This window comes from Sus scrofa, chromosome 17, assembly GCF_054392235.1.
Source record: "Sus scrofa isolate SSC_HxYL_T2T_F1_AM1 chromosome 17, Sscrofa_HxYL_maternal_Yorkshire_Landrace_v2.0, whole genome shotgun sequence".
Taxonomy (NCBI): Eukaryota; Metazoa; Chordata; class Mammalia; order Artiodactyla; family Suidae; genus Sus; species Sus scrofa.
In genome coordinates, this window is record NC_139399.1 from 54,605,815 (window position 1) to 54,616,698 (window position 10,884).

The following is a 10,884-nucleotide window of genomic DNA, read 5'->3' on the forward strand; positions in this document are numbered from 1 at the left end:
GAATTATTTTTCCTTGTTGATAGAAGAGGAAACTGAGGGCGTTCCCGTCGTGGCGCAGTGGTTAACGAATCCGACTAGGAACCATGAGGTTGTGGGTTCGATCCCTGGCCTCGTTCAGTGGGTTAGGGATACGGCATTACCGTGAGCTGTGGTGTAGGTCGCAGATGCGGGTCAGATCCTGCGTTGCTGTGGTTGTGGTGTAGGCCGGGGGCTACAGCTCCGATTGGACCCCTAGCCTGGGAACCTCCATATGCCGCAGGTGCAGCCCTTAAAAAAAAAGAAAGAAAGGGGGAAACTGAGACGTACACCTTGTAGGCTGGCCCACATCTCCCACCTCTGGCAGGTTGGACCCACATTCTTATGACCCAGCTCATGGGGTGCTATCTTATGTAAGCTGTAAGGCACCAGTGACACCCCACTTCTCACTGAACTCCACCATGTGTTTGAGCCACCACAGTGCCCTCAGCTGGTTACTTAAAGATTTAAATGTCACCTTGGTCTCGCTGGAAATGGGAATTCTGGCTTTCCTTAGCTTCTGCTCTTCTTTGGATGCCTCTGCTAAATGTTGTGCAGACCTAGGTGTCAGGATAATGCATTTGGATCAACTAGCCCAGTAAGTTGATGGGAGACAAAAAATAGTTCCAAATGGCAGTCTAGCATGTTCCTTTCTTAAGAATTTCACTGTAAACCTAGGCGTATGGAAAGCCCTGAATGGTCCTGCAGGTAAGGAAAGCTGTTTGACTGTATTTAGTCTACTGTTTCTCAGATTTGGTTGCCTACTGCATCCCATCTAGTAACATCCTGAGAAATACACTTTGGGCAACACTGATCCAGAAGGTCTGGTATTTGTTAGGTTATGCACACAGGCTCAGACCACTATTTTTTCTTTTTTTTTCTTTTTCTTTTTATGGCCACTCCTGTGGCACATGGAGGTTCCCAGGCTAGGGGTTGAATCACATCTGCAGCTGCTGGCCTACACCACAGCCACAGCTGTGCCAGATCCAAGCCCTGCAACCTACGCTCATGGCAGTGCAGGATCCTTAACCCACTGAGCGAAGCCAGGGATCAAACCCACATCCTCTCGGACACTACGACAGGTTCTTTACCCACTGAGCCACAACAGGAACTCCCAGACCACTTTTTCTTTTTCTTTTTTTTCTTTTTTTTTTTGCCACAAGAAAACCAGCTCTCCATTTGTTTGCCTCACTCTCTCCTAACCCAGCTCTCATCCTAAGAAAGACCCTGTCCCTAAGACCCATGTTTCTGTTTAGCCCAGACTTGTGCTGCCTTTGAGGAGATGAGAATCAGACCACACTGATGTTGGGGCCAAAAATGAAGATGAAAATGGGGAAGGCAGGTGGTGGTAACAGAGTTTCCAGATGCTCCACGCGTTCTAACGTCCCCTCCCCTTCCCCCACAGGACGGCTTCCCCATTCGGATAAAAGCAGTCCACGTAGTCAATGAACCTCGAATATTTAAAGGCATTTTTGCCATCATAAAACCATTTCTGAAGGAGAAAATAGCAAACAGAGTAAGTAATGATTCTGTCAACCTAAGATACTGTAATTTTTTAGTGCCTTTTTGGTGACATCTACAAATTTATTGCAACAACAGTAAACTTAGTTTATTATTCTTGCCCTGGGACTACTAATTTGGAAAGTACAGGGTTATAGATAAAATAAATGAACAGTCCTTTCTGTGAGGGGAAGGTGAAATTGATGAGAATATAATGTTTGACAGTGGAGAGAGCAGAGCCAAGATTTTTATTGTAGGAGCTTCCCTACTCTGTGATCATTTAGACTTTTTAATATCCTGGCTTGGGCATTGTGAACCAACATTGTATTTTACGTGGAAGAAGACATGGAAAAGGGTAGTCATTGGGCACGTAGTTAAAAAGACTCATGATGATTTCTTACGACAGCTCCTTGGGCTTTAAAAATGCCATTTTAAGCCTTTCCGTTTACCTCATTGTTGTCTTGCTGTGTAAAGTTTGTGGAGTAATTCAAGGTTTATGAGATATGTGAGGGTGTGTTTGTCTTGTTTTGTCTTTTTAGGGCTATACCCACGGCATATGGAGGTTCTCAGACTAGGGGTCGAATTGGAGCTGTAGCCGCCAGCCTACGCCAGAGCCACAGCAACATGGGATCCGAGCTGTGTCTGCAGCCTACACCACAGCTCATGGCAACGTCGGATCCTTAACCCACTGAGCGAGGCCAGGGATCGAACCTGTGTCCTCACAGATACTAGTCAGATTCGTTTCTGCTGAGCCACGACGGGAACTCCAAGATAGGTGAGTTTTTAGTTTAACTCCTATTTAAGAAAGGCTAGGAGTTCCCGTCCTGGCTCAGTGGTTAACGAATCCGACTAGGAACCATGAGGTTGCAGGTTCGATCCCTGGCCTCGCTCAGTGGGTTAAGGATCTGGCATTGCCGTGAGCTGTGGTGTATGTTGCAGACGCAGCTCAGACCTGGCGTTGCTGTGGCTCTGGCGTAGGCTGGTGGCTACAGCTCCGATTAGACCCCTAGCTTGGGAACCTCCATATGCCGTGGATATGGCCCTAGAAAAGACAAAAAGACAAAAAAAAAAAAAAAAAAAAAGGAAAAAAGAAAGAAAGGCTAGATGACAATTTCAAAGACAGTCTTCTTCTCTTATCCTGAAAAGCCACTTCTCTTTTAACCTTTCCCAGGACTGCGATTGAAATGTGACAGGCGGTATTCTTCTTATTTCCTAAGCCTGGGAACATGGTTTTGGTCACTTAAATACTCTTGAACTTGGTACTCTTTTTCAAAGAGGAAACATACAGGGAATCTCAAGTTTGTAAGGGCGGGAACTTCAAGTCCAGATCGATTCCCAGGCCCTTTCCCTGAAGGTTTTAACTCATCTCTTCGAGGGTAGAGCCCAGGAATCTGTGCTTTTAAAATCTCCTTAGGTGATTCCGATTGGCAAGTTTGAGAACCACTCATGTAGAGGCCTCCATGCCTGGGTTTGAACCCATGTTGGCTCCTGTTTGGAGCCTGCTTTCACCAAAGCAGCCTTTGGACGAGGTAGTTTACGTCTGGTGGCCCATAATCTTGTTCACTTGGCCCTTTGTGTGTTCATTCATTCACTCAAAAATATTTGAAGATCAACTAGTAGGTGCAAGTATGTTCTCAGTAAACAAAACAGACCAAAATCTCTGCCCCCAAGCTTACATTCTAGAGACACAGACAGGGGAGGGTATGTATGTTGGCGAGGATTAGGACGTGCCAAGTGCTATGGAGAAAGATAAAGCAGAGAAAAGGGACAGCGAGTGCTGGAAGGGGGGAAGGGGTGGTAGTATTCAGTACGGCACTTAGAGGTGGCATCATTGAGAAGCTGGCATTTGCGCAGACTTGAAAGAGGTGAGGCCGTGAACCTTACAGTTACCTGGGGGACCAGCAACCCATGACCTTGAGTGGGGAGCAGGCCTGGAGGAGAAGCAGGGAAGATGTGGGAGGAGCTAGAGGCCAACGAGCAACAGGCACATTGTGTGGCCCATTGTATGGACTCTGGCTTTTGGTCTGTGTGAGGTAGGCCCCCTGCAAGGCTGTGCATATAAGAGGAGTGACTTGATCTGACTTGAAAAGATCTCAGATTGAAAAGATCTCAGAAAAGAGCTCAGATTGTGGTGAGACAAGGCCATGAGCACGGAGACAGAGTAGGAAGCTATTGTGGGAAGCCAGGTTAAGAAGGGGTGGTGGCTTCGTACCATTTGAGTGGCAGGGAAGTGGTAGAATTCTCGATTTTTTTCCTTCTTTTTACAGCTGCACCTATGGCACATGAAGTTCTCAGGCTAGGGGTCAAATTGGAGCTGTGGCTGGAACCTACACCACAGCTACAGCAAAGCCAGATCCAAGCCACATCTGTGACCACAGCTTAAGGCAACGCTGGATCCTTAATCCACCAAGCAAGGCCAGAGAGACACCATGTTGGGTTCTTCACCTGCTGAGCCACAACAGGAACTCCATGGAAGTATTTTGAAGGACCAGCCAAGAGGACATGGCCTGTAAGAAAAAGAGGATTAAGGGTCCTCAAGCTTTTCAAAGAACCAGAAGGGTAGAGTTGGCATCACCCATTCCTTTATTCACTCAACAGATACTTGTCTGAGCACCTCCCGTGAAGGTTCCTAAGTTGCTGATTAACCTAAGGACATGTGTGCTTTCATCTCATTTCCTTTAGTTTTTCCTTCATGGGTCTGACCTCAACTCTCTCCACACAAACCTTCCAAGAAACATCCTCCCCAAGGAGTACGGGGGCACGGCTGGAGAGCTGGACATCACTGCCTGGAACGCCGTGCTGCTGGCCTCGGAGGAGGACTTTGTGAGGGAGTTCTGCCAGCCGGTCCCTCCCTGCGACAGCATCCTGGCCCCGGCGCCCGAGGCGCTGGGTCCAGATGCGCCGTGTGATGACTCCACGCGGGCCGTGAAATCACAGCTGTACTCCTGCTATTAGCCAGGCCCCGTGCATGTCGCCATCCTTAAAACCTTTCCCCCTCCCTCTGGAGAGGCACAAGGGGAGTTTGAGGTGCCATGGATTGTCTTGCTCCTTGTAATTAAACTGCAGCTTGGAAGCCAAGCCTGTAGAGCCCCAAGGTGAGCCATGGGGCCAGCCCTCGGTTACTGAGTCCCTCTCAATGGACCCGGATGAGGCTCCCCCCAGTGATCCCACATGTTTGAAATCCCAGTGTATAGCCATTGATTTAGAAGCCGTGTGTGGTTCTTCTACATCTCTGAGCAAGAAAAACCAGGACCAAAGTCACTCTGATCCTGTGTTCCAGGATAAAACAGCCTGATTGGCCGTGAAAAGTTTGGCCCAGCCTGCAGGATGGCCACACAGATGGTGGGAGTTTGTGTCTGTCACGTGAACCCTTACTACAGACCTCGGCTGTGCCTCAAGAAACTTCATGACGAAGGTCCATCACTGGGGCTGGACAGCACCTTCACTGAACGATGCAAGCACCAGGACAGAAGCAGCACCTCCTGATCAAGTTTGGGAGCCAGGGACCTCACGCCTCTGGGATTTATGGGTTGAATCTTGCAATAGGAACTGAAGTTTTTCCCAAACCCATAAAGCCTTAGTCCTGGTTCTCAATAGAGTCATACATGATCCTAGATTATTGTGTACCTAAAACCCTGGATGCCAGGAGGTCTGCAGAGCTTAAACAGTTCTGGCCTAAGAATTGAGAGACCTGGGCCCAGCCTCAGATGTGTGACTCTGGATAAGACTGAGCCTCTGTGGGCCTCCGTTTTCTCATCTGTAAAGTGAGGCCGAATGAAGTGATGCCCAGGGCCCTTTTGGCTGCTACTGAGGTTCTGGGATTTGATTTAGTTATCTATTAAATATTAGATAGCGGTTTCCTGCCTAGAAAGATGACTCTCTAGGTCCCAGTGGTTGGTTTCTGATTTTCGTGGTATGCACGGGCCTTTCCCAGAGGCATACGCCACTTTTTGGTCCCACCTTTTAAAGAAACTAACATGTATATTCCTGGGACTCAGCAGTACCCAATTTTCTTTTCATGGTGAAGACTAAATTTGAAAAGGATGGCCTTCGTGAGAGCAGGTGAGATGCCCAGGATCTTGGGATGAATACCTTTCATCCCTGAGACTCTGGCAATATATTTTAAACTTGGCAATGATGGATGGTTAAGTTACTTGGGGTTCATAAATTCTGGCTTCTGAATATGAACACAAGGGGAAGTTATTCTGGGACCCCCCACTCCCCTCAACCCACTTGAGTTTCTCTTTCTTGTGTCCAGCCAGACTGAATGTTAGTTCTGCATTTCGGCACTTTAGACCCTTCCTGTCAAGAAATGAGCCTTAGCCCAAGCGTCATATTAGGTGATTCATCTGATGGCTTTTGACCTATTTCCTTTCATATTCATTCCATGCAAATTGTGTTAAAAAGTGACAAGTACCACACGTTGTGTATGTACCTTCTCTGTGCATTTGTTAGACCAGCAGGCAAGGTGGATGGCTGTTAGGACTAGAACTGTCCTGTGAAATTCAAAGGCCAGTCAGTTGTTAATAAGCTGTTCAACGCTCTAGCACTTTTTAAAATGTCTGGAGAAAGCTGTTGATGGAACTTACTTACCTCGTTAGTACCAATTCCAGGGAAAACTCTTTTCACCAGATATAACCCTGGATGCTCTAGGGACCTGGCTGGGCCGGAAGTCAAAATGCACACCCTTGGCTGCCGCTAGTCCCATCTGACAATGATAATGTGACCAGCACTGCTGGAAAGGTCTAAATAGGACGACTGGGATGGCTATAGCAGAGGGTTCAGAACCCAACTGCCTGGATGGGAGAACTGGTTAGAGGTTTTCTTAAGTCCCAGAGAGGACAGAGAGTTAAAAAACAGTTAGACAGGAATCATTGAGCCTCACCAAGTTTCCAAGGTTTAAGCTGTGCATTGCATTCCTGGCCAAATTGCCTTTGTCCGTGTGTCCTAACAGAGGGATGACCAAGCTCATCTAGAGAAATTTCTCAAAGACCAGGAAGGATGTTGCCCATTTCCCAGACGTTTCCAGTTGGATCAAGGAGCTATTTCATTCAGCTTCGGAAAGGAGTCAGAGCCAAGGCTTGTCTACCTTCTGGAGCTGCTATGTTTTCTTTTGGCTCTGGAGAGATCAAATGGTTTTGGCACATCAGGAGGTTTGAAACAAGCTGGGAAACCAAGACCACAGTGGGTGGGAAACATGGCGGTCTCCACACGGCTTGACCAGGTGTCTGCGTAAAGTTGCCCCAGCGGATTGGGGGGAGCCCATAGGAGCATCCGGGAGCTTCGCTCAGTAGTGAGGTCACAGTGATAGAGCAAGTAAGAGAACACTGGTTTTCCTTCAGGGAAAAGTTCCGACGCATTTCACCAACACCTGAAAATTACCTTTTCCTTAAATTCAGGGTAGTGTGGTGTAGGTAAGGGAGAAGAACAGTAAACCGGGAGACCTGTCAGCTTTACTTTGCCAGGGGGCCTTGCATCAGCCACTTAACACTCCTGAATCATCTATATGGCAAAGGGGAGCTACACTCTTGAGCTCTGAACCCTTTGTTCCTGGCATCGAAGGTTTTGTTTTTTCCCCATTTGGGTTATTCTTTAGGAAATTTAGGTCTGAATGAATTGACACCTAAAGCTTCCAAGTGAATCTGTCAGCCTGGTGATGTGGGAGATTGTCTTCCTCCTTTTCTAAACAAAATTGTGGAATACTATACTTCTTCCTGGAATCCTATTCTCCCTTCACGGGCAGAAGCTGGACAAATCTATAGAAACAGCCAGAAATGCAACCCTGGCTTGCCCTCCTGTGTTTCTTACTTGCTCTTGGCAAAGGTGGCTCTAGCTCCCCTATACTTCATCCTGCTTTCACAAGAAGCCACCTGTCCTTAAGGGTTTCCCAACATTTCAGTTCAGATACTTTTTTGCCAGAAATAGAGTCAGGGTAATGAGAGATATTTTTTCTTAATTCCCATGAGCTATTAAGCCTTTCAGAATTCTTCCTGGGTGGGCAGTTGCTTTAAATGCCCTGATTCTCAGATCAGTCATAGGATTGCTTTTTCATTTGGGCAGGTGAAAGCTCCAGTACTGTTGTGGCATTATTATAATGCCTCATTTTAAGGTTTTTTTTTTTTTCTTTTGCTTTTTTGGGACTACACCTGTGGCATATGGAAGTTCCCAGGCTAGAGACTCAATCAGAGCCACAGCTGCCAGCCTACACCACAGCCACAGCAATGCCAGATCCTTAACCCACTGAGCAGGGCCAGGGAGCGAACCCACATCCTTATGGATACCAGCTGGGTTCTTAACCTGCTGAACCAAGACGGGAACTCCCTTAAAGTTTTCCTTTGAAATCTCTTCTTTCATTTAGGAAGGAAAATAAGTAGCTGTCGTGTGGCCAGAGAATATGGAGATGCCAAATAGAAACATAGCGACTGTTCAGGAGAGGTGTCAGTTCTGCTCATGCGCCTCAGTCCTGGGATCTGTGAATTTTGTAAATCTCAAGTAAATGCCCTTCTGCTCTGACTCAGAAATGGTCTGCTTGAAATAGAAATAATAAACAATGTCAGAGTCAAATATTCTTTTATAGGGTCTGCTCCATGGAAAGGCCCAGGCTGATTTGTGGATGGCAACGCTAGTGACCAATTGACTCTTTGCCAATTATCTGCTTTTCCTTTCATCTCACTGGCGCCATGTTTAGTTGGGCAGTTAAGTAGCTGCCATTGGGATTCTGATGGATATGCCTTGGCCTCTCGGCATATCAGGTGGGAAGCTGTTACAAACGAAACACTTGAAACTTCTCTGGGGCCAAGAGCCTCTGACACCCCCTCCGAAGGGGTGAGAGGTGGACTGTGTGACCAGACAGGGGCACCATTTCAGCCACTGGTCGCATTCCTCGCTTCAAACTGAAATTCAGTTTGGCTTCAAGTATGGGGACACGTGGTGGATTCATCTACTTCAGTGTTTGTTTCGATCAAAAGTTTATTTTTCTAGTGCATTTTCTAAGTCAAAATGGTGAAAACATGTACTTTTAGTATGCATGACTGGGTCTTAAATAATAAAAATCTCTGTAAGGTTGAGTGCGTGTGGAGCTCCTCTGTGACGACAGCTTGGGGTAAAAGCTCTGAGAGTTTATTCACGGTGCACCACGGCCCAGGCAGAGCCTCTTTCCTGGTGGGGCCAGAAGTACTGCGGCGGCATGTGTGTTCCCTGGCTGGCTGCCTCTGGAGATCGTGTGCAGTGAGAGACACCGATGTGAAGAAAGGAGGTGCAGCTAGAGGCACACAGTGACAGAGGTGATACACAAACTTCTAGCAAGACCCAGATGGACTTCCCAGACTGGCCTTGACTTGATAGCTAACAATTCCTGAGTGCTCATGTGGGCTGGGCATCTGTTGTGTTAGGTGCTTCACATACATAATCTCATTTAAGGCTCAAGGACCCTCAATAAAATTATTGTCCCTGTAGAGAAAAGTGAGGCACAGAGACGTTAAGCAGCTTGCCCAAGGACACACAGCTTAGTCAAGAAGTAGCACTAGGATTCAAGGCCAGGCAGTCTTACGGGAGGGCACTATTTCCTCCTGATGGTTGGAGCCAGGCTGTGCAGTTAGCCCCCCAGACAGACTAGAGAGGGGAAAAGGAAGGACTTATAGGGTAACCAAGTCAGTGTAAAAACTGACTTGTTTTCTGATTTCTTGGGAAATACAAAGCACAAGTTCTTAACCTCTGAGACCCAAGTCGTTGAACATTTTTCTCTGGAAGCACCTATGAGTGACTCCACACTCCTTGAGGGGTGACTAGGGCATGGCTTGATCCGCTCTGGTCCCATACTGTTTAGCTGCCCCCCGTCTGTCTCCCCAGAGAAGAGGCTAGGTCGCCGTGGTGGGTGTAGTGTGCTAGGGATGGGTGGATTGAGAACACTCAGGATAGCCATATCCTTACTGTTGGCTTCTGATGATGCAATAGGCAGGGACTTAAGCTGCAACATACCAGCTCTCCAGGTCAGCTTCTCTTAGGAATCTGAACTCAAGTCTATTTCTCATATTTGGAAAAACTACAGCTACTGGCTCCAATCCTTTTTACCTCATAACAGTATTACAGGGATCAACTTAAGTTACTTTACAAGCCATGGGAGTTACTTTCAATGTTATGAGTCAGCACTTTCTGGCTTTTTTCTACAACACCTCCTCATTTTCCCCAGTGCCCACTCTTCATATAGGACTGGTCAGCACGCCCATATAATCAGTGGTCCCAAATCTTTCATGTTATTATATTTAAGGTAGGGATATAAAATCTTTTAGGGTACCACTTTTCTGGAAAAAAATTTTTAACAAAATGCCCACCCTCTTACCTGGTAAGACGCCCCTCACCTGGGAAGATAGCAGTTACTGCCTTCAGGGAGCTGCTAACTTTCCTTCATCAGTGATGGGTAGTTTAGAGACCTCACTGGTTCCCCTACATGTCTCTAAACAGTTTCTAGTTTATCTTATTGCCTACATCCTAATAGGCCAAGGGAAACTGGGGTTTAATTGAGGAGAAAAAAAAAAAAAAAAAAAAAAGCCCTAGGTTTGTTTTTCTGTTTTGCCTCTTACTAACTGTGGGCAAGACACGAACCTTTCTAAACCTCAGTTTGATCTATAAAATGGGACAAATGTCTACTCATTGCTTGGTACCAGATGCTATTCTGAGATGGCTCTTATTTTTCCTTACCTGAGGATTTAGGCATAGTGTGGCTTGAGTCACCCAACAGTAACTAGGAGACCACTCAGTAGGTGTCTGATTTGATCTCCTAGGTAACACGATGGATAGATGAAGTGTAAAGAGATGAACATGACATCGATAGGCATAAGCCTGCTATCTGCCATCAATCCACTGAGGTCAAATGCACAGCTCATATTATCGAATACTCACTTCAGCTTGAATGCGTGAAAAACATAATCAAGCAGGGACTTGTAATGGACAAAAAGGCTGTCCTGGTTTAAATTACACCTGAGTTATGGTTTTGGTCCAGAACATCAAAAGCACTGAAAACCAGGTCTATGACCATTCTTTAGGAGCATCTTTGATTGTCAAGAGAGTTTTATTTCCCATCCTAGCAAGAGCAACCTAGAAAGTGAACATTCAGCAAGGGCCTACAAGCTTTCTCCCAGCTTGAAAGCATGTAAAAGTGGCGGCCACAGCTGCTGCCTTTGATGAATCCCTAGAGCACACTGCTGACCTCAAAGCCAGGGCTCCCAATCTGTGAAAGTGGTGGGTAGGTCTGTTCCTGGTCATGAGACACGAGGTGACTCTCCTAATCAGATGACACCATGAGGTCTGAGGATTCAAAATGCTTCTTGCTTTCAAGTATGATCTTGGGCTTACTCAAAATCCTGAATTTTT

The 10,884-nt window shown here is 46.6% G+C and overlaps 1 protein-coding gene across 2 annotated transcripts in view; it reads left to right on the forward strand.

Moving 5' to 3' along the window:
• TTPAL (alpha tocopherol transfer protein like) overlaps window positions 1-10,884 on the forward strand; it is a 29,452-nt gene that overhangs the window by 8,850 nt on the left and 9,718 nt on the right. Inside the window, exons 4-5 of one of the 2 annotated variants that reach the window (XM_001926994.5) lie at window positions 1,421-1,531; window positions 4,198-8,582. In XM_001926994.5, coding sequence (XP_001927029.1) covers window positions 1,421-1,531; window positions 4,198-4,470 — 384 coding nt within the window. In that variant the 3' untranslated portion in view covers window positions 4,471-8,582. Of the gene's footprint in view, window positions 1-1,420; window positions 1,532-4,197; window positions 8,583-10,884 lie in introns of those variants that run through there. The other variant, XM_085004029.1, reaches the window with a different exon arrangement.